Source organism: Porites lutea, chromosome 10 (assembly GCF_958299795.1).
Source record: "Porites lutea chromosome 10, jaPorLute2.1, whole genome shotgun sequence".
Classification (NCBI taxonomy): domain Eukaryota; kingdom Metazoa; phylum Cnidaria; class Anthozoa; order Scleractinia; family Poritidae; genus Porites; species Porites lutea.
Genome location: NC_133210.1, coordinates 4,619,686 through 4,645,215, shown reverse-complemented (window position 1 = coordinate 4,645,215; position 25,530 = coordinate 4,619,686). Strand labels below are relative to the sequence as shown.

At 38.6% G+C, this 25,530-nt stretch overlaps 3 protein-coding genes across 3 annotated transcripts; 1 reads left to right on the top strand and 2 right to left on the bottom strand.

Moving 5' to 3' along the window:
- The first annotated feature begins 10,964 nt into the window (after positions 1–10,964).
- Positions 10,965–14,030, top strand: LOC140949401 (monocarboxylate transporter 10-like). The gene is made up of 3 exons (XM_073398562.1): positions 10,965–11,418; positions 12,080–12,654; positions 13,452–14,030. The coding sequence occupies exons 1-3, from the start codon at positions 10,965–10,967 to the stop codon at positions 14,028–14,030; spliced, it is 1,608 nt and encodes a 535-aa protein (XP_073254663.1).
- A 1,570-nt stretch (positions 14,031–15,600) lies between these two features.
- LOC140949400 (glycine receptor subunit alpha-2-like) lies at positions 15,601–18,167 on the bottom strand. The gene is made up of 4 exons (XM_073398561.1): positions 18,077–18,167; positions 17,412–17,546; positions 16,455–16,924; positions 15,601–15,941 (listed from the first exon to the last, which is right to left on the bottom strand). The coding sequence occupies exons 1-4, from the start codon at positions 18,165–18,167 to the stop codon at positions 15,729–15,731; spliced, it is 909 nt and encodes a 302-aa protein (XP_073254662.1). The 3' UTR covers positions 15,601–15,728.
- A 101-nt stretch (positions 18,168–18,268) lies between these two features.
- Positions 18,269–21,821, bottom strand: LOC140949399 (gamma-aminobutyric acid receptor subunit beta-4-like). The gene is made up of 4 exons (XM_073398558.1): positions 21,745–21,821; positions 20,950–21,044; positions 20,666–20,733; positions 18,269–18,505 (listed from the first exon to the last, which is right to left on the bottom strand). The coding sequence occupies exons 1-4, from the start codon at positions 21,819–21,821 to the stop codon at positions 18,269–18,271; spliced, it is 477 nt and encodes a 158-aa protein (XP_073254659.1).
- Between the last annotated feature and the right edge of the window lie 3,709 nt (positions 21,822–25,530).

Below are 25,530 nucleotides of genomic sequence, written 5' to 3'. Positions count from 1 at the left end.
GTTTTTAAACTTATCATTTTAGAGAGGCATCCAGGAACTAAGTTGTGGAGCAAAAGTAATACCCAGAATTTGGCTTTCCAAAATCAGATTTGATTCAAATTTAACGCTAAAACGGCTTGTATTTAACACCTTAATCCCGCAATGAAGAACTTGGTACTTCAGCACTCTGCAGCCTGAGATATTGTGAGCATACGCTTTATGTACTTGGCTACTTGGACAAACGCCCCACTGAAAGGTTAGTAAGTTTTGACAATTGATCAATATGAATAACACTAAAGAAGAAATTATTTCTTGATACAGAAAACACAAAATCAATCATTCCGTTCAAATCTTCTTACTATGCCTATCTGTGACAGCGTTTCGATTTACTGTGTAATTTAAACGTTTTACTGTTATTAGCAGTTTAATCTTGCAAACAGTTCCTTGTGGCTAAATTTGGCTAAAGCGGTTGACATAACGCCATTACATTATGTGTCTTGACAGCAAATTGGAACAGCTGTCAAAGATTTCAGGTGAAAATATTGCCTAGAATTAATCGTCAATGTCGTAATGTGCTGTGTTTTCAACAATAAGCTGCAGGACACGGGACATGATTACTACAAATACATCACTATTATCAGTGCAGGGATGAGTAACATACGTTTAACCTCATAGTTCAGAAATAATCATTGACGCATTAGAGAAAGTTAGATTGACGTTTGCGGCAAACGGTACCCTGCGAGCAGTGGTTTCTCCAGGCCGAACACTACGCTACGGAGGGTAGCGTCCGGCCTGGAGAAACCACTGCTCGCAGGGTAGGCAAACGGCAAACGTCAGATTCAAGTTGAGAATTTCTCAAAACAAAAAACGTGCAGCTAAAAACAGTCCAAATCAAGTTTTAAGGAAAACACTAACCTGAAACTTCAAATTTTGGGGTAGAAGTAATGAACAGTAAAGCACAAGTTAAGGGAAAACTTGGTGACGTGCTGCAAATTCACGTTTGCTGTTTGCTGTTTGCCGCTTGGCGTTTGGCTTTGGCCGTAAACGTAACTCTAGATCTCTTTATTGGCGGAAATCCAGATTTCTTTGTTCGCACTAAAACGAAAGTGTGACCATGCCAGAAGCCATCAAACTGATTCTGGAACTATTTGAAGAACTTTTTGCTGCATGTTTGCAAATACCAATGGCTATTTGGATATATTTACTAGGTCGTCAATCTGCCAATCGCAAATACCACAAGTTTTCTCCAAGGGAAATTGAAATAACGTAAGTATGCAGTTCAGTAGCTCTTCGAATTAACCATATGACTATTTGCAAGGCGGAACAGGACGTTTAGGAAATAAATCGGCTCGATATCGAAAATATACTTGTGATGGGGAAAAACACTTGTAATGATAAATTATTTAAAATATTCATAAAAACTAAATAAAAGTCGAAAAGTCGTACCTTGAAAAATGACCCGCTTCCGCTAGAAAAAAAAACACTACTCGATAGAACTTAAACGCCAACTAAACTAGTTTAGAATATAATCATTTACCTTGTTTCGTTCTGTTTGGGGCCCACTGTTGCACGCAAATATGGAAAATACGTGACAAGCTGTGAGTAGGCGGGGAAAACATATTATCGTGTCTACCATGCTACGGGGTTTTAGTTTGCGATTGACTTCTTAAAGCAAGCGCGCCTCCTTATTGTATTTGATAACTGAAAAGGCTTGACTTTTAAAAATGACCAACGTTCCCCCAGAGCTATTTAGAGATATTGCTACTACACTGTCATTATTTTGTGGAAGCTTAACTTTTTGCGATTGCATCGCTTACATTGCACCTGGCTAGATATTGTAATTTCTCCTCAATTAAACACAGGTAAAGACGGAATCCACCAGGAAATTGAGTAATTTTAATTTTCAGTGGACAAAAATCTTCTACCAGAAAAATTTGAAGCATATTGTATTCTTTCTTACATTTCTCAAGGGCTTAAAAAGATGTAATAAATCATCTGTAGTAACACCAAAAAAAATTCTTATGGGAGCCAGAGAAAATGAATGTCAAATTTCATAAAATTACATCTTACACATAAAATGTTCAGAATTTTACACCTGTGTAATCAATTAATGACTTCAATTAATAACTTGTTTTAGTATATACTAAAACAGTGGATAGTGTTTTTCGCGTGCTCTGATTGGCTACTCAATCAGTGAATATCCTGCACTATTCACTGATTCACCTCCAGTTTCTCCGAGCGAGTGACGCCAAACTCACGTAAGTTGCGAGCAAAGTGCCTTCCCAGTTTGCTTCCGTAATAAACAAACAAAGAAATTTCACAACTAATCAAGCAAGCTGTTCCCGAAATACACGAAGAAGGTAACGAAGTTTTTGTTTACAAATGCAAATTAAGTCTTGCGTTACTTATTTAGTTGACTTGTTCATAGAACCTAAACAAACTTAAAACTAAATTTAATAATTCTTTTTTACAGAATGATTTTAAATACAAAAAGAATTCCCAACTCCTTTTGAAGAAATTTCCCCGCAAGAGCTAGACAGTTGCCTTCAGAAGTTTTGTTTGTCTTTAAGAAAAAGCGACGACCGCGGCCGTTCGGTCATTGCGCGCCAAAATTGTAATCGTTTACTCTTTTCGAATAGTGATGTCGGTTCTTTTACGTCCCACAAGAACAAATCAGTGAAAGTGCTGTGAGGCGGGACCTACGGTTTTTCGTCCTTTTCTGAGAAGAATAGAAAGTCTAACCATTTGCAGTATCATTAAAAAGGCAGCACTTTCTTCTCACTTAATTAAAAACCCTGAGTGCTGGTCCGGCCGGGGTTTGATCCCGGGACCTCCCGCTCAGCAGACCGGCGTTCTCCCAGAGCTAACCAGGCAGGCGGTGCCTGGTTGAACACTTTGAATGTTAAGGATCATTTGTAGGTCACGTGACTAATATTTCAACAATTAATATTTCACATCTTGTTAAGGCCACCGAGTTAAAACTGTTTGCCAAGTTTCATGACGACTGATTAAAACAATCCGTTTCAAATGCCACTTGATCAAATTATGCAAATTATGAGGTGACCCATGCTCCATGCCTTAACATGCTTGAGCTCCATTAAGAATACTTAATGATATTTTTGGCTATCTCAGGTAACCCCTATTCTAAGTTAATTCTCAAATAATTTGTCTGTTGTTGCTTTTAATCTTGTGCGTCACTTTTTAAAAAAAAAATGATACTTTGGAGGGGCGTGATCATCACAAAAGATGTTGTCGAAGTTTGATGAACGTGAGTAGGAGTGCGTCATTCTTTTCTTTAAGAAAATTTTCTACCAAGCGTGCATGCCTATAATCAGAAACAAATGAACACAAAATAACAATGGAATCATCAATTAACTCTAAAGAGTGTTTTTCAGTTCCCGGCATATCTAGTGTGCAGGTTAAAAGTTAACATAATTATGAAGATAAATGCTCATAAGTCGTCTGCATGGCTTTGACGAGACTAGCGCTCGTCTTTTACGCTCTTCTGCTGCTGCAATCTTTTTCCAGTGAAAAGTTCCCCTCGCGCTGGAAAACTGCCAAAGTCACACCTTTATTTAAGAATGGATTGGAGTGTGACCCTTGTAACTTTTTGTCAAAGATAATTAGCATAGGTTTTTAACCTAAGCTAGGAGGCTTCTTTAGACACAGAATAAAGTTTCATCATCATCATCATCAATCGAGCGTCACTTTTATGACTCGTTGTACGATTTCCTTAATGAGAACAATCTAATATACTCTAGACCGTCAGGATTCCGAAGAAAGCACAGTACCGAGACTCAGCTGGAGACTGCTTTTATCAAGATAATTGATGGACTATTCTTTAACCTAGACAAAGACAGGGTGTCAGGCATGGTTCTAGTGGATTATCGAAAGGCGTTCGACATGGTTGATTACCAACTTTTGTTGAGAAAATTAAAGGCGTATGGCGTTGCCATGCAGCAGAAAACAAGTGGTTGATCATGTACGAGGAAAGGAGTCGGGTGAGGTGATGTTAAGGCATGGGGTCCCGCAAGGCAGTTCGATTGGACCGCTGTTCTTTATCCTGTTCCGCATTAACGATTTGCCCCTACATATTAGTGCAGATGTAGATCTTTACGCAGATGATACGACTGTGACGGCTGCGGTAGATGTGAAAAACTTGGCCCATCTAGACCTGTCACTCAATAAATCTGTCAAAGAAATTCAAGCCTGGGCCAGCGCTAACAAACTGACTATAAACGAGGACAAAACTAAGGTTCTCACGATTACTAGAAAGAGGCTTAACTCAAAACAGAATTGTAAGCTTTCTGTTAGGACTGACAGCGATAATACCCTATGTAATGCAGAAAGTGCAGCCTTGTTAGGTTTAGAAACTGATAGCAAGTTATCGTTCAATGCACTAGCCTGCGTGCAGACGATAACTAAACTCTGATTAGTACCGTCTGCGAAGCAGCGCAGAGATCCTTGTTCTGAACCCCCAACGGACCCAGCGAATTACCGGAAGTGCGTTTCGAATTTCCCTTCAACCTGATTGGCGATCACGACAAACAAAACAAAGGCCTTTTTTAACTGGCCAATCGTGGCGCGTACTCAAATCTGGGTACACAGCTGGAAGTCCAGAACAAGGATTTCGGCGCTGTTTCGCAGACGGAGTTAACCAGAGTTTAATTTCGTCTCCGCGCAGGCTATCAATGCACATGTTGATAAAATATGCAAAAAATCTCGCCTCACGAAATGCGTTGCTGCGAAAAATAAGCGCCTTCCTACCGCTTAGTCAGCATGTTAAATACTATAATGCGGTGATCCGTCCCGTTATAAGCTATGTTAGCGTCATCTGGTCTTCATGCGACAAAGAGCAGCTCTATCGCGTCCTTAAATTACAAAAGCGCGCGTCAAGAGTCATTCTTTATGCTGATCGCCAGGCGTCTTCTGTTGCCCTCTTTAACAAGCAAGCTCTCTTGGATCCAGTTTTATGAACAATAAAGGATTGACAAGTGCTCTATTATTTATAAGCGTATATTGTATTAATGAGACTTTCATACCTATTTACTTAAATGATCACATTATTATAAATAACAGTCGTCACGCGCGCAATAGTCAGGGGCAACCAACGAGAATATAGTTCAAAACCACTTAAACATAGCATTGTTAAACGTATTTTAGTATTTAAACTGTAGATATAGGCATATTTTTATCCCCTAAAAAATTTTTCACCTCTTCGGATTTCCTAGCTGAAAGTCTAGTGATCCGAAAATTATAGGGGTCAAAACTTACCTTTTCGAAAATTTCAGCCGGATAAAAGGCTCCCGAAAATTCCAGGTGACTCTCTTAGGGCAAAAATCCGTTAAAAATGGGCAATTATACCATTTTTTAAATGTTCAAAAATCCTAGGAGAAGAAGGCAAGCAAGAGATTTTATGACAAATGTTCCGAAAATTCTAGATCTCAAATCGTCGTCCGAACAGATATTTTCCAAAAATTGACGTTGGGTGCCCCTGAATAGTCGTTATGCCAATATAAATATTGTATGTCCCAAGTAGCGCAGAGAAACCGAGGGCGGACGAACTTTTTCGGTATCTGCGGCGAAACTATATGGAACAGTGTCCCGTTAGATATACACAAGGCAGACACGCTACCTTGTTTTAAGAACAACATGATTAGCAGAGTTTTTAAGGGTCAGCAACTATTGCATCATTTTAATATCTAGGTTGTATTTTAATCAGTATATTTTTAATTGTAAATAGTAGTGTCTCTCTCTTTTCTTTTTAACATCCATTCTATAATCTTTTTATAACTAGACATTCTAAATAGTTTTTATTAGTATAGATATTATACATTTGTAAGATTGTGTTTTGAGGGCCACAAGTTTACTAGCCTTGGGCTATTTAGTGTTACCCTCGTTAAATAAAGGCAATATTTATTTATTTATTTATTTATAAACATGCGACGTCTGTGCGGACAACTAATGATATTTAGTGACCACTCGACAGACCACTCTGTTGACAACACGACGGACAGTGTACTGAACACTGTTGGGCGTTTACACAGAAAAAAGGTAAGAAAGAAAATTAAACAACTTTTAAATTTCCAGATAAAATATAAATTTGTGAAGGTATGAAAAAGGTTCTTCTTAATATTTCTTTAAATAGGAATGCTTTCGACAACATCAAAGCTGTCGTTAAATGATCACTGAAAAGACTACGAGAAAATAAGGTTTATATTAATCATAGGCATGCAAGTAATTGTACAATTTGATATACTTTTAGCATTAAACACTGTAGATGAAAGTCAAATGAGATAACCGTTAATTCAGTGTTTTTTTGCAAGGGAGTATAATCCATTAAAACACAAAACCTCGCTTTCCGAATAGCTGGATCATTGTACTGCAATTTCGGCGAGGGCGAGTTAATGTAGAGACATTCTTTTTTTCTAATTTTTTTTCTATTGCCCATGGAAGGGTCTTTTTCTAAAAGATCTCTCAGTCGCTTGTACCAAACGTAATTCCATTCTTGCATCTCGTCCGCTCTTAGCCGGAATGTGGTCGCACTGGGGCATTACGCAATCTGAGTGACCGTGGCTCCGCTTGTTTACCCCGTTGTTTCGCCATTTGCTTTGTGCTAGTATGTAATTTTCACCAGTTTGATGAAATCAAGCCTGTGATCTGGCCAATCTGTTGCGTACAAGTTCTTCACGCTACGTTCTTTTGTATTTCCTTTCGGACTAGAGCAAAATCGGTACCTCTTGCATTGGTTATGTCGACGGCTTTCGAATTATTTCTGTATTAGTGTACTGAGCGATATATATTGGACTAGGCTTTCACAAGAGCCCATATGGGCTCCTGGCTTTCAGGAAATTCAGTTCCGGTACGGAAAAACGTAAGATAGCCTTTTTCTAATGCATGTTGCAGCTAGTTATTAAGGTATTATTTGTCTCTATGATATGCTGCTGGGAAAGTAAACAAACAAAAAGTCAAAAGTTAAAAGTTCAAAAAGAACAAACTTAATCAACTTTCACTTAAAGTTCTTCAAAAGCACTTAACGGGATAAATGAGCAAACTAAGTTAGCCGCTCGCATGCTTAAGATTTATCACTGAGGAGCCTGAGCATAGATTATGTATAAGTTAAAGTTACGTAAGCAAGCTTAGTGAGGGTTAATACAACTTTGATTATCTTTTGATACAATTATATTATTAATGAATCACATTCGGTTAAGCTTCATTTTTAAACTATATTCATTTCGATATCCCATTCAATGTTCACACACATTTCTAATACTCAACGTGAACACGCTTCAGTCACTTCGTATCGTATATATTTGTCTAGCTATACATAATTCTAAAGTAGAAGAAACTAAAGCATATTAAGAAAATTTAGTCGGAGTATAGCCCGCGGCAGTTAGAGCCTATCAAGTTATGAAGCTAAATATAAAGATAATAAACTAAAATTCCATTTAAGGAATGAAGAAACCATTTTGTAACACAAAACGGACAAAAGATCTCTTCTCCATCGGTTTCTCTTTTTTACAAGAGCTTCTAATTTTGATAAACATCCATAATAACTGAACATTCCGACCGACCAACCAACCAACCAACCAACCAAGTTTAACCACAAATATCAACCCCTGACCTGTTTCTGCGTCATCCACTCAATTTCGTAGAGTGATTCAAACCAGAATCTAAACAACAACAAATTATTTTCATGAAGTAATGAAAAAATAAATAACACCACGTGAAAGTACAGCCTAAGAGTTTTCATTTGAATAGTCACACCAAAGGAATTTGTTCACAAACTCAAGAGTCTGAACTCTGAAGTTTGAGCTATATCGCATGTCCGCAGCTCCACCCCTTTTGAGCTGCATTTCTTTACTAAAAAAGAAGAGCGGAAAGAAAAGCAGATCATGATTATATTTATTTGCAAAAGAAGCTAAGAGAAGCGGTCCAATTTTACATTAGCCTGGTTTTTCTTTATACGCTCTTATGTGCATTATTTGTTTTGTTCCAATGATGACACTTTGTTGCCCACAAGATGATTTATTGACCATTCGTGTTCTCTAAAAGCTGTTGATTTGTTTTTTAATGCTTGCGGTCATAGAAACAAGCGACTACATAACTGCTGAAGCATTGTTAACCCTTCATTTAGCACGTGACTTTACTGTCCACCGTTTCTTTAGTACTCATTTATGGCACCATTGCCTGGCTCTCAAATTCAAGCTTGAATGTAAGACCCTTAAGAAGGAAGGCGCTGCCTTCTGAAATATTGGTAACAAATATTTTACAATTATTCGTCGAGCCCGAATGGGCCCTGAGTCAATAGCCCATGAGGCCGAAGGTCGAATGGGCTATTGACTCAGAGGCCATGAGGGCGAGCGAAATAATTGTTTTAGTAAAATCCAACTAGTTGGTCAACAATATCCAGAATGAAAAAAATTTGGCTAGTTAAAGCTAGACTTTAATTCTTTTTTGCCGCCAAAAAGCGCGCGCTTTTCGCTACCAGTGGGCTATAACACATAGCCTAGTACTAGCTCAACCAATCAGAACGCAGCATTGATAATAGATCACTAGTTGGATTTTACTAAATCTATATAGGCTGGTTGAAATATAGCTGCCTGGGCCAACGAAATGTCCATCCAAACGGATAAAAAAAGATTCACAGTCCGATTTTGGTGTACGAGTGATAAAAAAATTAAAAAAGACCAAAAGTGGACAACGGTTGGATGATAAAAAGAGATAACAAATACAATTTACTAAAACGTTTCGGGTCATAAGACCTTCATCAGTTATAAATAATAATACTTCAAACAAGACTTATATACTCGGTACCACAATTACTAAATTAACACTAAATATACAAAGGTTACATAACACTATGAACTGGAAACAAAGGATAAAAGTGAACAAAGGGTACGTAGCGAATCTAAAGGTACTATTGAATGAAGGTTACGTAACATATTTTAAAGTTTAAATCAAAAGATACTAATGAGCTAAGAGCAAACAATGACATGATAAACGTAATTCGATTATCGCATCTCGTCCGCTCTTAGCCGGAATGTGGTCGTACTGGGGCATTACGTAATCTTAGTCACCGTAGCTCCGCTTGTTTACCCCGTTGTTTCGCCATTTCCTTTATGCTAGTATGTAATTTTCTCCAGTTTGATGAAATCAAGCCTGTGATCTGGCCAATCTGTTGCGTACAAGTTCTTCACGCTACGTTCTTCTGTATTTCCTTTCGGACTAGAGCAAAATCGGTACCTCTTGCATTGGTTATGTCGACGGCTTTCGAATTATTTCTGTATTAGTGTACTGAGGGATATATATTCGACTAGACTTTCAGGAATTTCAGTTGCGGTACGGAAAAATGTAAGTTAACATTTTTCCAATGCATGTTGCAGCTAGTTATTAAAGGTATAATTTGTCTCTATGATTTGCTGCTGGTAAAGTGTTCAAGCAAAAAGTCAAAAGTTAAAAGTTCAAAAAGAACAAACTTAATCAACTTTCACTTAAAGTTCTTCAAAAGCACTTAACGAGATAAATGAGCAAACTAAATAAGCCGCTTGCATGCTTAAGATTTATCACTGAGGAGCATAGATTATGTTTAAGTTAGAGTTACGTAAGAAAGCTTAGTGAGGGTTAATACAACCTTGATTATAACTTTATTTGATATACAATATTATTAATGGATCACATTCGGTAAAGTTTCATTTTTAAAACTCTATTCATTTCGATGTGCCATTCAATGTTCACACACATTTTTAATCCTCAACGTGAACACGCTTCAGTCACTTCGTACCGTATATATTTGTCAAGCTATACACAATTCTAAAGTGTAGAAGAAACTAAAGCATATTAAGAAAAATTTAGTCAGAGTATAGCCCGCGGCAGTTACGCGCCTATCAAGTTTTGAAGCTAAAGATAACAAACTAAAATTCCATTTAAGGAATGAAGAAACCAGTTTGTAACACAAAAAGGACAAAAGCTCTTACTGGACGAAAAAATGGATTTGCCCAAATTTGCTCCTTGAAAATATGTCGCAAAAAATGTAAAAGCGAGGGGTAAATATGGCGCAAAGATGTTAAATGCCAGATTTGCATACCAAACAAGATCTAGAGGAAGTCTAAATATAGGCAAATGTGGCATTTGCCATCTTTGCAACAGATTTACTCCTCAGTTTTTATAATTAGCGACATATTTGCCGGAAGCAAATTTTTTCAAATCCATTTTTTCGTCCACTGTTTATTATCCATCGGTTTCTCTTTTTTACAAGAACTACTAATTTTGATATACACCCATAATAACTGAACATTCCCACCAACCAACCAACCAACAAAGTTTAACCACAAATATCAACCCCAGACCTGTTTCTGCGTCATCCACTCAATTTCGTAGAGTGTTTCAAACCAGAAACTAAACAACAACAAATTATTTTCATGAAGTAATGAAAACTAAATAACACCACGTGAAAGTACAGTCTGAGAGTTTTCATTTGAATAGCGCTTATGTGCATTATTTGTTTTGTTCCAATTAGGACACTTTGTTGCCCACAAGATAATTTATTGACCATTCGTGTTCTCTAAAAGCTGTTGATTTGTTTTTTAATGCTTGCGGTCATAGAAACAAGCGATTACATAATTGCTGAAGCATTTTTAACCCTTCATTTAGCACGTGACCTCACTGTCCACCTTTTTTTTAGTACTGATTTATGGCACCATTGCCCAGCTCTCAAATTCGAGCTTGAATGTAAGACCCTTAAGAAGGAAGGCCGTGCCTTCCGAAATATTGGTAACAAATATATATATATTCCCGACCGTAAAATCAGCCTTGCTTCTTTTGTTCGATATCGAAACAGGGTGCGATAAAACAACTTTAAGCGCGAGATTTCGATCGGTTTGCCAGCCGTCTTAGACTTCTTTACGCCCTCACTATCTGGTCCCAAGACTCCGAGGATGAACAATTTCTCATGAAATTCCCCCCTTTTCCCCTTTTTTTGACAGATGGCAGAAGACAAAGGGAGTAGTCTCCAGCGCGAGAAAAGTACTTGTTCCTTAGGTCCGATACCGATGTCTAGCTCTAATATCGTCACAGGTTCAAAGTCAGCCAAGTCTCACTCTGATAAAGAGGCTGAACCTGCAACTGACGATATGAATGCGCCTCGTCTTCGCCCCGAGGTTCCAGATGAAGGATCTTGTAATAAAAAGACCAAGTGTGAGGACGAATCCAGTCTCCAAGATAGCTCTAACAAAACTGTCGAGCCTCGTCACGATTCGGAGGCAGGTCTTGAAAATAAACTTCAACACGATGCCGTGTTTCATTTTGACAGGGGGTGGGCGTGGGTGGTCTGTGCTACAACGTTCGTGATGGAGTTCTTCGTGGGAGGACTTATTACAAGCTCTGGGGTGATATATGCTGCTTTAGTCGACGAGTTTAAGAAGTCAAGAGCCGAAACAGGTGAAATTACATTTCAATATTCTGGCCTCGGTTGCTGAAACGCTGGATAGTGTGATCCACAGGCGCGGATACTATAATTACTATTCAGCGGATAAGTACTAGGGGAACTAATTGCGCATCCAGTGGATAAAAAATTTTTCCAGTGGATAGCGTTATCCACATTTTGAGCAACTGGGACCAGATGTTGACTTAAAATGAATTACTTAAGAAACCCGCCCCCAGCCAGCCTGTGGAAACGTCATTCCCTGTAGCAAACAGTTCTATTTAGAACTGCACTCAGTCAACAATAACAACAACAACAACAAGCTATCTGTTTAATTCGCATGACTATATAAACAAATCACCATTTATTATATACATACTGTGTTAAATTCACTGAAAAGCTCTGTCGTAAACTTTCATAAGCAAATTAGTTCTAGCCTATAATAAAAACAAAACCTGGTTATAACCCATGAGAAAAAATAATACGTCCAATGAAAAGTCATATAGAGGTTCGTTAGTTTTGCGCCAAATTTCCCGCCTTTTATAGGGGCTTAAAAGTCCCTCGCTTCACAAGTTGTTTCGCCGTCATTCAGCAAGGAAACTTTTGAAGTCCGTAAACCGGCCCACTTTAAGAAGTATTCTATATACTCAACCTACCTTTTTTTAATTTGCTTTTCAGCTTGGGTTAGTTCTCTTGCAGTATCCACGTACTACTTATTTTTTCCACTCGGCGCCATTCTCAGCGAACGCTTTGGATGCTGGGTAGTCGCCCTCCTTGGTACCCTGGCCTGTTCCATTGGCTTACTAAGCTCATCTTTCGTCACCAGTCTCCCGATGTTGTACTTGACCTACAGTGTGGTGTGGGGCATGGGTGCGTCCTTCGTGTACTTTGCTGATTTGTTGATTCTGACGAAGTACTTTAAAGCGAGACTAGCGTTTGCCAATGGGATAATGGCCCTCGGTGGTGCAGTAGGTGGAAGTATTTTGAACCCCACTATGCAGCAAATGTTTATTCATCTTGGACTTGCAAACATGTTCCGTGTTCTCTCCGGGGTGTTTCTGATCTTATCCGTGTTTTCTCTGGTTTATCGGCCAAAACGCGGCGTCTTTCCGCGTAACGGTGACGCTATGGACACTGAATGTGAGAAAAAGTGCACGTTTGACTGGGAAATCTTGAAAAATAAAGCGTTTATCATGTGGATTGCTGTCATTTTTATCTTCATGCTCGGATACATGGTCCCCTTTGTTCATTTGGTGAGTATTCTTGTAACGTCTTTATAAGGGGCCACCACCCACTATATATAAGTAAACTGAATTGACCCTCTACTGCGATAGGGATACTAAGGGACACATTATTCACAATTGAAAGTAGTAGGATTTGCCATTTCTCATCCAGAACTTTTATAGGGATTCTTAATGCCTTATCTTCTTTACTTACTTCTCTATTGAACAAGCTCAAGGCCTCTGAGGGGTACACTGAATGCCAGACGTCATCTCGCTCATAGTGCTGAAATGCTGCTTGCTTTCAACAGTCGTCGCCCCAAAGAGAAAAAAATCCTCTGGCGCCTAGGGTACCAGTGGGGCTCATCTACAATCAACTATAATTTTTTGATTTTTGAGCGATCTTTCAAAAAAACTGGCGTCAGTTTGTGTAAAGGCCGGAAATTGTCAACTTTTAGGGTTCGTAGATACAAACAAGACTTTAATGGTTACTGAAAAGCATAAAGTGCTTACACACTCACAACCATTATTAATAACCAAAACAATCCTAGCCTGCGATCAAGCTCTCTCGGGGCTTCCAGAGGTACGGGGGTGTGACGGGGAAGGGGGAAAGGAGAGCTTGCACTCGCGTCCCATACATTTGAAGACTTATCTGCCTCTCAGAATAGGATGCAAAATACTGATTGGCTGAGTTGTAAACAGGCGATGACGTAATTCTCTCTCGAAAGAGCTTGCTCTCCTTCCCTTTTCGTCCTGCCGCAAGAGTGCCCTAGAGAGCTAGCTCGTTAGCGAAAACAATCCTAAAGATCTTTTTTTTCTTTGGTTTTCAGGTTCGCTTGGCTGAGGACATTGGAATTGACAAGACACGTGCGTCCCTTCTGCTTACGTTCGTCACAGTCGGTTCGGCACTGGGTCGTATAACCTTCGGTCGAATCTCAGACTTCCGTGGCTTTAATCGTGTGTACGTTGCCCAGTTGGCTTTTCTGGTTGCAGGATTGAGCAACTTTGTTGTGCCTTTGACGGAATCGTATAATGTGTTAGCAGTAGGAGCCTTTATATTTGGTCTGTTTGGAGCTTGTTACCTGGTTCTAAACCCAGTCATCGTGTGTGACATTCTTGGCCCCCAAAAAGTGTCCTATGGTTTGGGCATTACTTTTTTTGTAATCGCTATCCCTCGGACTTTGGGGCCACTCATCGCCGGATGGATTTATGACGGGTTTCAAAGCTATGCACTCGCTTTCTACACTTTGGGTGGTACTACCTGTCTATCCGCCATTTTGACAGGTATTGTTCCAATTTTGCTTCGCCAAATGGGTAAATATGAAATGGGCGGTGAATCCGCGCAGAAAACTCAAGTCGAACCGGTCATGTACTGCAACAGATCTAAAAACTTCAGTATCTCAAATTAAGAATATATCGAATTTGATAATCTGGGTTAACTTTGTTCAAAATTATTATACTGGTTTATTGTCTTTTCTTATTGTATTTTGTCTTTGATTCTTAACCCCATGGAAATTAATATCGGCATTTCCATTGGTGAGGGTACAATGATTAAACCACATGCGTTGAGCGAAGTTTTGTAAATACTACTTCATCACTGAACTTGTTTACAACCGACCGCTACCGTGATGTTATTTACAGAGCCGAGGAAAGCATCCCAACTTGGTTTCTACAATGACTGTACAACTTCCAATTACTTTTATCTAGTCATATGTCAGTATAAGATATAGTTGGGTATAGTTATGTAAAATTAGCTTGTATTTAGATTTCTAAGTCGTTAATTTTTTTTAAAAAGTTTCGAATCTCAATTTTTAGAATTTACGGCTAAAAATGCATTAAAAATGCCGAAAAACTGAACTGACAACTGAAGCAGTATTGAAGAAGGTGACTCGAAATCGTAAGTAAGTCACAACGAGACAGAGAAGTTCATCACTGGACCGTGTCAGTTTTGGATATCTGATGAAAAACTCTCTCTTGCTGAATCCTTCATTTTTCTTGTAAAACCGTTTAGTTAGAAAAGTTACTATATCGAACACTACACATGGTGTTTTATCACAATAACAACCAAATAAAAGCTCGCGATTAGTAATAGAAAATACTGCGTAACGCATCTCCTCAGTATTCTCCATTTTTGCAACCTTCCTGTGTTTGATAAACTATGAAACACCATGTCGCGTGTTTGATATATTAATTGAGATTTTTAGATACTTTTGCCTCACTGGTGATTAGTTAAGCTTGAACTGAAAAGAACCCTCAAGGACATGAAATGTTTAAATCTAGAAAGCTTGAAAACATTAGTGTTACAAATTTTAATTTACGTTTGATGTATGGCGCTGGATGGTAGGCCGTGCGTTCCACTCAGTCGTACATTCAAAGCAATTAATAAGACAGAGTGCTTGATAGATTTAATAAGATAACTAAAATATAAATATTAACGGTAATAATTTCTGTTCAAAACCAGTCGACAAAGTTTTTGACATGTTTTCTAAAAATCCTTGACAACTTTTATAAATTTAAGTTCAATAAAATCCAGAAACAATCAAGACCCTAGCCTGTACACAGACGCTGTTTTATTTTTATTTTTCGTTCTTTTCGAAAACATCATGATGTCTTGCATCAGTAGAGATGGGAAGGGCTTCAATTTCAATATTTTTATATTACACAACTCCGACTGAAAAAATCTTGGATTGGTTGGCTCAGCATCGTTTGGAACATACAGTTAAGGATTAGAAAACATGTCAAGAGATTTGTCGATCGAGAAGGACACGTTAGAGCTGACATCACTTTATAAAGACACTGAGGCATGTGAAAGTCATGTTTCCCACCTACTTTGATCGTCGAAAATTAGGGTCTTGTAAGAGTAGAAATGTCGGAAATATTAAGACGTTTATCATACCATTGCTATTGACGAGTAGTAAATATATTAATTGTTTTAGATTTGGAAGTACTCTAGATAAGAGGAAATAAAAAAAGGCGTTTCAAAAAACTGTTGCTTGACTCTTTCGTTGTGATAGGCAAGCCGCGGAAAATTTGGACTAGTGTTAAGATTCAACTAAAGCATTAATTATAGACTGTTTTCAAACTGGGCATAATTATAATATAAAACGTTAAAAGTCTGCAAAATAGTAAACTACAAAGTATATTGACAAAAATAAGACGTAGGCTACTGGAAACAACTTCCTGCAATGCTGATCAATGTCACACCGCTGTCGCTGATGCACGGACGCTTGCCCTGTATTGACGTCGGAATCAAGCTTTCCGGAAAATCGTGATGAAAAATTACTCAAGAGAGAATCGTGTTTTCCGTTATGACGTCTTTTCTACAAACCAAATGACAGTAAAAAAAAGTTAGAACTGTAAGGACAGGGTTTTATGATGATGCTAATGATGAAAACTAGTTGGAATCTCAGTGGTCAGCCTCGAATTTCATTTCTCAGCTGCTATCTCCCGGGGGTGGGTAGGGAACTCCCAAATAAAAGTGACGGGGATGCTCTTCGTCTCGCCTAGGGGTAGAAATTGCAGATTTTTAGGTTCCACGTATAGTGGTGTGTCCAAAATAGCCATCGGGATAACGGGATTGCGAAAATTTTGGTTGGGATAAAGGGATTGCGCGAAAATTTTGGTTGGGATGACGGGATTGCGCGAACATTTAGGTTGAGATAACGTGAATTCGCGAAATAAAAGGGTCGGTATGACGGGATTGCGCGAAAATTTGGGTCGGGATACCGGGATTGCGATAAAATGTGGGTCGGGGTGAAGGGATGGAAGAACCCTATTGGAACCTTCTTACCAAGTAACTCGTGCAGCAACTCCAAAAATAATAAAACATTCACCTGAAATTCTACTTGTTTTCTTTCAAAGACTTGATGGAACGTATCGCTTTCTCCACTAGTTATTTCCAAGTTTTCGTTTTCCTCAAATATCATGGTCGGTATTACTCTTCTTTGAAAATACCCCTTTAGATTTGGATTTGCTCCTGATGAAAACAAATTAGAGAATGTGCAAATGATAGCATACTCGACCAAAGCGGCAAATACGAAGATGAAACTACCCATCAAAAACACATCAATTGCTTTCACGTGACCAACTCGTGGCAGGGAGGCTTGGATCCCAAACATAAGCGTCGTCAAGGCGAGGACTGTAGTGATTCCGAGGGACACTCGAGCGGGTACCGATCTTTTATCGATCCAGAAGCTAACCCAGCTTAGTGCCACGATCAAAATGGTCGGAATAAATTCTTGAAGAAGGTAGAAACCTAGTTGTCTCTTGAAACGGAAAACTGCTGCCAGTGTACTGAAATTCCCTTAAACAAAGAGAAATAAAACCATTATTAATATGTTGTAGAGCAAACGGGTAATGGTTATAATTTTACTTTCGCGGGAGAGTTGAACTGGGGACATGAATGTCCACTTTTTTAACCATTATGTTCGGGGATTCGTTTTGAAGGTAAATACTTTATTGGAACATTTTTAAGGCCTTTCGGTTTATTCGCGTTCTTTCAGATGTTATCAACACTTTTCCAACTCGATCAAATTTTGGGCAAATTTTCCTCGAGCTGAATTATTCTTAAGTAGTGACGGCAAGACCGACCTCACACTATACACATAGGCACAGACAGCAAAGGAATTAATATGCCAAATAGCAAATGCCATGGTAGCTGCTGAATCCCCCTAATATATTACAACATCAATCATTACTCTCTTGTAATAAAACAAACAAAACTCTGGGAGACCAGTCCCTGGATGCGTGATAACTCATACAGGGATAACTGTTACAGACTGAATCAGTACCTGTAGCATACTCGTGAAGAGAAGATTTTTGTCGCCAATCCAACAGCGTGAACTGAGGTATCTGAACCTTTTTGTCTATTCTTACGGAGTCTTTATTTAGCCACGAGTAGAAGATATCCTCATCATTGTACGAATCTAAGGAAGGTAAATAAGCTACCAGGATAAACTTGCACGTTGCCGATTCTGTCAACTTTTTGCACGTACAACGTAACCAAAAGCATAAGGTTGAGTAAACCTGGAAGGGTTCATACTCTTTCTATTACACACGATATTGTTACAGCATTCTCGTCTCTAAAGCTGCGATCATTGGCCAGCGCCAAGGATCGAGAGTTCTGCCTAAGGCCGAAGCAGGAAGTCCGCAAAACATGGACTTCGGGCTTTCTGCGCAGACTCAGAAATTTGAAACAAAGACAATCTCGTTCCGATCGCCTGTTCCGCTGGATAAGGGTAATGCAGGCGCTGGGGACGACATTGAAACAACAACGGACCATCGGTTACAAAAATGGGAAACTACTGCGTTTGTGTGTTATCCTGGTCCCAGGGGCTGGTCCCAGGCAGAAATCTCAGTACAATGGTGCTGACCACGAGGATCGCAACCACATTGCTGTGGCAGTTCTGAATATAAATGTGAACAAGTAATATTTTGTATGTATTGAAATACTTACAGCTTTCAAATACCATTTCACAAATTTGCTGGTCCATGGGAAATTTTCGCAAATCCATAGGACAGTACAGACGAAGTGATTTCCTGAACATAATTAGACAAAAACTTGATAATAGTAATTTATTGGCAAGAGTGCCAATGGAATTTTTTTCAAGAAGTCAACTTTTTCAAAAACATGTGAAAAGAATTAAGTTTAAAAGATTGCTAAGCACCTGTGACTGTACGTAATACGTCCTTCTTCAGTCAGTTGAAACAAGAAATCTTTACTCGGCTTTGCATCGCTCAAATCATTTACAAAAAAAGTGTCGGGTAGCCAAACTTGATCGACGATGTTCCCGAGGAGCCTCATCTTTGGAATTCCCAGTGAAGAACCATATGCTAGACGAGGATCAACCCAATGTTGACGGAAGAACATAACAATCGTCACCTCCTGGAATTTAAAAAAGCCATTAATTGCTAGGAGGATCATGAATGGAAAAGCGCAGGCGGATTCCAGAATTGGCAAGAATGATTTTTGGTCTGGACGAAAGGGTTCAAAATATCGCAAAATACCTAAACACGTCACAAGCGTATATATGCTTCTGAACTTGTCTTCGGCTACTAATGTTCACCCGTTCCTTATCATGACATATCCTTTGAGACATTCTTCGCTGGTAAATGGTCATAGATTCTGTGCAGATTCCAATTTTTAATGCACCACTTTACCCAGTGGCCTTAAATGTGCAGATTGGCGTTTTTAGAGCACTAAAGTACCCTGTGGCCTAAAATGGATGATCCGGCCTGCCCTTGCCCCTTTTCTGGGAAAGGGTTGGCGTCTCTCTTGGTGACGTCAAAGATCACGGTAAAGTCCAGGATTGACCGAGCCAAGAATGCCTAGAGACTTGGCTGGATAAGATCAGGATTCGCTTCTGACGAAGAGCTAGTGGTCGAGACGTCACCTGTTCAATATTTTCTTGATTGGTAATTGACTTTATCCACTCTTGATAAATAACAATTATTCACCGAAGTGGAGGTGGCTAGTGATGGATATTTACCGAAGCCGCGTTAGCGGCGAGGTAAATATCCATCACTAGCCACCGACACTGAGGTGAATAATTGTTTTAGTATATACTAAAACAGTGAGATAATTGAGCCCAAAAATGATGATTTTTAACTCATTTACTGTTGCCTGCAACGATTACAATTTTGGCGCGCAATGACCGAACGGCCGCTGTCGTCGCTTTTTCTTCCCGGCAAATAAAACTTTTGAAGGCATTTGTTTAGCTCTTGCGGGGAAATTTCCTCAAAAGGAGCTGTGAATTCTTTTTGTATTTAAAATCATTCTGTAAAAAGGATTATTAGATTTAGTTTTAAGCTTATTTATGAACAAGTCAACTAAAAAAAGTAACGCAAGACTTAAACTTAATTTGCATTTGTAAACAACAAAACTTTTTCGCCGGTTTTATCGATAAATTCAAGTAAAAAAGACAAAGCTTTACCTGTGAAAACTTCCACCCCGAGCTTCGTCACTTTCTTCGTGTATTTTGGAAACAGCTTGCTTGATTACTTGTGAAATTTCTTTGTTTGTTACGGCAGCAAACCGGGAAGGCATTTTGCAACTTACGCGAGTTTGGCGTCTCTCGCTCGGAGGAACTGGAGGTGAATCAGTGAATAGTGCAGGATATTCACTGATTGAGTAGCCAATCAGAGCGCGCCAAAAACACTATCCACTGTTTTAGTATATACTAAAACTAAATATTTGTGACCATCCTAGCATCTACAGTCGAACTCCTCCACAATGGCCACCTTGGCCGTTGTGGAGAGATGGTTTTAAGTGGAGGTTTGACTGTTCTACCATAACAAAGACCGAGTGAGTCTGGGCAGTGGCCTGGGACAAAATATGTAGGTTTACACCTAAGTTTACACCAAGTTCTACTTCGAACTCCTATAACACTGCCTGAATTAAAGCTCGAAGCGATGACGTGTGTGAAAAACATGCGACGGCTGCTAAGCGCTGGAAAATTTAAACGGGTACCACTCGCCAAGCTCGGAACTGACGGAAGTCACCAGTTACTAGTCGCGGGAAAACATGCAAAACTGTGATGCCAAGAGCGTGAACGTGAGGATCGGTTATGTTAATATCTACTGAATACCGAGTTGTCTTTCATGATTGGAGATACAAAAGTCGTTACATTTGTTGAAAAACTTGTCACGTTACGCCCTCTAAAATGTTGAATCATGACCTTATTTGCTACCCATTTGCAAAAAAACGCTAGTCTCAACACTGGTAGCCTGCATAGCAGGCGCAAAAAGGGGAGGGGGAGGGGGCAGGGAGAAAGGGAAAAGTTCCACTCCCCTTTTCCCCTTCTTCACTATCCCCTACCCCCTACCCCTTTCGACGCCTGCTAAGCAGGCTACAACACTGGCGAAGGGAAGAAATAGTACACACAGATAAAAGATAGATAAGTCGGTTGAGAAGGTGTTAGGTGGAAAAACCTCAGTTTTAGTCTGGTATTTCAACAAAATTTGACGAGTAATGTAGTTGCTAGCGAGAAAGACAAAACAGGGACATATTTTCGGTATCTTTATTAAAGGTAGATGATAAACTTACCATATCAATTTCCTTAATGGGAACCATTGACAACACGTGCAAGGAAATGTTGATTTTACATGGAGCACCTGTAAGCAAGACCAAAAAAATCACTTTTATTGCATGTGCCAACTGCGGTTTCTAAGCGCAAGAGTAAAAACCGTATTTGAATAGACTGCATGCATCCATCAATTTCTTTAGAAATGAGATATCGTTTATAGTGATTTTAATACGGTTTAAATTACGCTGAAATTCAGTTTAACTGCACGTTTGCATTAAAACGATATAGATTAGCAGTTATATACCTCCAAAATCTGGCCGCAGTCTCTTGTCATAGCCAATCAACATCTTTTCTAACATCATGGAAGTGCGAGCTTCCAACGTTTTGTTTGTGAAATCACTGAAAAGCAAAAGGGTTGCATGGCTAGCTAGCGTACAGTTTCTAGTTGAAATTGCTACAAATTGGCCAGCTTTGCTTAAGATCAAACTGAAACTGAAATCATTCAATCTTACGGCAGTTCTTAGTAAGGAATATGGAATAACCATAACAGATGCTGCATAATCCGTAAAAGGAGACAGAGCTTTTAAGCTCTGTCTCCATGTTTTTGCCCAGTTTTTTAGTTTACGCAAAGTGCGCCGGCAAAAAAAGATCGAAAAATAACCTCCTGTTTCTTGTCCCTCCTAAACTGTGCATTGCAGCCAGCGTGTAAATTGCAACAGATACTATAACATTTTGTTACCCGAAGATTTAAAAGAATTGAATAGAGGGATAGCAAATAGAGTCTGAATTTACTGTATTAGAATTAATGCTTCATCAAACTGTTAGGAATTCTGAAATCTGTGCATGAGCTCGTTTCCAGTCAAAACCAGCAGGAAGTGAGTGTATTGGAATAACACTTTGCTACCATAAGTTTTTAGTATCGCAACGCCTGAAGTACGCAACATAAGGCAGAGTCAAGTAATAAAATCAACAATTTTCGTTGAAACTAAAAGCACACCCTTAACGATTCTTAACCGTAGAATATCATTAACTTGACATTGGCTGTTAAGTAAGCTGAACCTTTTTTTGCAGAATTAAACTGTGATAAACTTGTACCTACCTGTCTGAATTCCCTGCTGCTTCCAAAATGACCTGGTCGACAAAATACAGCCACAAAAGAATGCTTAAGACAGCCATTTAACCTACAAAAGAAGCCGAAAGTTCAGTGAGTCTGGACTTAAGTCAAGAAATTTCTTCAGGCTGCCGGTAAATGGTCGGCACAGAAGAAAGTTTTCAGAGAAGGGATATGGAACACAAAAAGACTAATGAAAAAATGATAAAAGCACGTGATAGAACCACAAGAGAGAAAAACTGACCCCAAAGATACTTTCAGTAGAGTAGCATATCGCGTAGGCTAGCTCATACGATTTTTTTTATCTATCTTTAAAAGCTTTTTTACAAAATCCAAATCTTCAACGACAACAACAACAACAAAGGAAATGGCATGTTTATAAGAAAAGAAAAAGTTATATGCTTACATTTTTCTCATAAAACAGGCAATATGGTATCATCCAACTGAAAATTAAAGAACTTGGAACATAGGTTTAGTACTGAAGTCGGAAGGTTAAAGTTTCGAAGCAGAATCCTTTGGCGTCGCGAAATGTTGGATGTTTCTCAGGCTAACTCCAAGGAATCGTTTCAGAAACAGAGTCAGTCTATGCGCGACCACTCTACAAAAATAACAGTAATTCTATCCGGCAAGCATAAGCACTAACGTTGGAAGTTTTCGAACGTTTCGGGTGACAGTTGAACAATTTGCATTTTTTTACCTGCCTTACCAAGGTTACCTGTTCGCTCACGACAATGATATTTAAGTCAACCAAGCGCTAGCGATTAGTTCCGTCCAATCATTTCACAGAAAAGCTTATCCTTTTCTTGCCAGTAGAATTATGAGAAAAATATATGGTTTTTAGTTGGATTTTTAAGCTGGTTTTGTTTTTTTCTTGTTTACACGTTTTTTTGCATTGTTAGTTCTTTGAATTAGTCATTTAAAGCATCCAAGATAATTCCCCGCATTTGGCATTACAAAATCAGATTTGAATTCAAATTTAACGCTTACGGCTTGTGTTTAATCCGGCCCACAATGAACAACTTGTTTCTTTAACACTCTGTGGATACTGTGTGCAAACGATTCATGATTCATGTACGAGACATTACAAAAGTCGCCACCCTGTGGGGGGACTGCATCAACGTATTTTCGTTAATTTTTTTTTAGTTTTGCCATCTATGCACTGTGAATAACACTGGCAAAGAAATTACTCAATCTTGATACAAAGGACACAAAATCACAGCTTTATAACAAACAAATTTTCATTTTCTTATTGTGTCAGTCGTGTGATATAAGTATATTTCTATCTAATTTTCGATTAAATAGTTCATTTTTATCAGTGGAGTGATAAGACAAATACGTTTTAACTTATCTTATCATCGAACCACTGGCGGGAATCCACACCAAGAAAAATTAACAAATTATTTTCAACGCGAAATAGGACATTTGCGAAAAACATCGATTGGAGTTTGCAAATAATCGAAATTGATGACAAATTGTTAAAAATATTTCGCCAAAACTAAATTGAAGATTAGCGTACCTTCAAAAATAACCCGCTTCCGCGAAAGAAATCGCTGCTCGATATAATTCACACGCAAACTAAGCGACAGTTAGGAAAAACATCTGCTAATGAGCTGAATATAATCATTTATCTTTTTCGTACTGTTTAGGGCCCGCTGTTAATTGCTTTCAAAGATTGAAAAGATTGAGAAGCCGTGAGCAGGTGGAAAAACATATTATGGTGTCTACAATTCCATGGGGGTTGAAATTTGTGGTTCATTTCTTAAAGAAAGCGCCAGGAGAGCAGAGGAACGAACTTGTTTCCTTAAATAATATTTCAAAAGTAGGTTGAGTTTGATCGTCCGGGTGAACGTAGTCCTGAATAAGACTGTTGTTGTTGACAGTGACTGACGTTTCGACAAGGTTTGGCCTTTTTAGGATAACTGACTTTTTTCCAGACCAATTTAGAAATATACAACCACACTGGCATTTATCAAGTAGTATTTCGGTGAAACTTTTTGCAATTGCATCGCTGACATTGCTCGACATTGCACCTGTTTAGATATTGCGCATGCGTAATTACTCCTCAATTAAACACAGGTTAATGCTTAGCACGCTAGGGCACCATTTCTTTTGTTTCTTAATGTTGATTAGACTTGAAAAGAAATATTAGAAAATTTGCTTCGAATTGACAATAATTTTCAGTCAGTGACACAAATGACTTACCAATGGTGCCGAGTCGACACCAACAATGTTGTACAGGGGCACCCAACGACAATTTTCGGAAGAATATCTGTTCGAAAGACGATTTGAGATCTAGAATTTTCGAAACATTTGTTGTAAAATTTCTTGCTTGCCTGCGTCTCCTAGGATTTTCGAACATCTAAAAATTGGTATAATTGCCCATTTTTAACGGATTTTTACCCTAAAAAGGTCACCCAGAATTTTCGGGAGCCTCTTTTCTCGCTGAAATTTTCGAAAAGGTAAGTTTTGATCCCTATAATTTTCGGATCACTAGACTTTCAGCTAGGAATTTCGAACACATGAAAAATTTTTAGGGGATAAAAATATGCCTATATCTACCGTTTAAATACTAAAATACGTTTAACAATGCTATGTTTAAGTGGTTTTTGAACTATATTCTCGTTGGGTGCCCCTGGTTGTACTGCTGTGTTGCGCTAAAAATCATCGTTGCCAAACGACGTTCCCGTGTAACATCACCTTTAAAGTTTGATTGGATCCCACAAAATCACAAATGTTGTTGGAAATTAGATAAAAAAAACTAAGGGACATAAAATTGTAGACGACTTTTGACCCCAAGTATAACTTTTCCTTTCACGATTCTTAATTCTCCAAGTCGACTAGATCTAATTCGCTTTATTTATAAGCTTTCAATTCTATCCTTTAAAGTTTCATCCGTGGCCAGACTATACCCAAAGTTTTCTTCTCTAGGAACAATAAACTGAAACTTGAAAAATGTTATTGAGCGTTTACCAGCTTTTCTCACAATATCAATTGCCACAAATCAAAATAATTCTCAATTAAAAACCTTTAGATAGGCAAAAAATAAAACCGTTGATTAGTAGGCTTATCAGGAACTAGGCTCTAATACTGGTACTTTCCAAGTACTTTTGCTGACGTCACTGTGTATACTTTTGTTCATTAGTAAACGAAGTAACCCATAGAAGACGTCGCTGTATGCACAAGTTAAGTTTAAAAATTTTGAGAGCTTGTTAACCTGAGATAACTAATATGGTTCGGCACAGCTAATACTCAGAGATGAAAACTTAATAGCTTGATCAAACAATGAAAAGGCTACGTAAATAAGGCAAGAAATCTCAACAAAGATTCGCCTATACATTATGTCACTTATCAACTAACACCATTCCATTCCTAGCAACATGTTCGACTCCCCTTGAGTGGACCCTGATGTTTATTTACTTTTCGAGTGGCCTGTATCACTGCCTGAAAAAAAAGACAACGTTATTCTTATTTGTTCACAAGGTTCATTAACATCATTGCTTGAAACTTCTCCGAGAAAATAATTGATTGAGCTTTCGTATAAACTGAAGATCAAAAAACTGTTATCCGCCAGGACCGGTCATCGTTTTTCCCTAACCTTTGAAACTTTTCTTACAAAGTTAACTAATTTTGTCAGTATCCTACCTCGTAAACAGGCTTAGGAATTTTCGGCAATATTTGTGACGCAAGGCGGCGGGGGTCATTTGTGCTTGTTTACCTCATTTTTTATGAATGTCTAACGTCCCGTAACAATCGGAGAAAAATTCAATGGAGTCG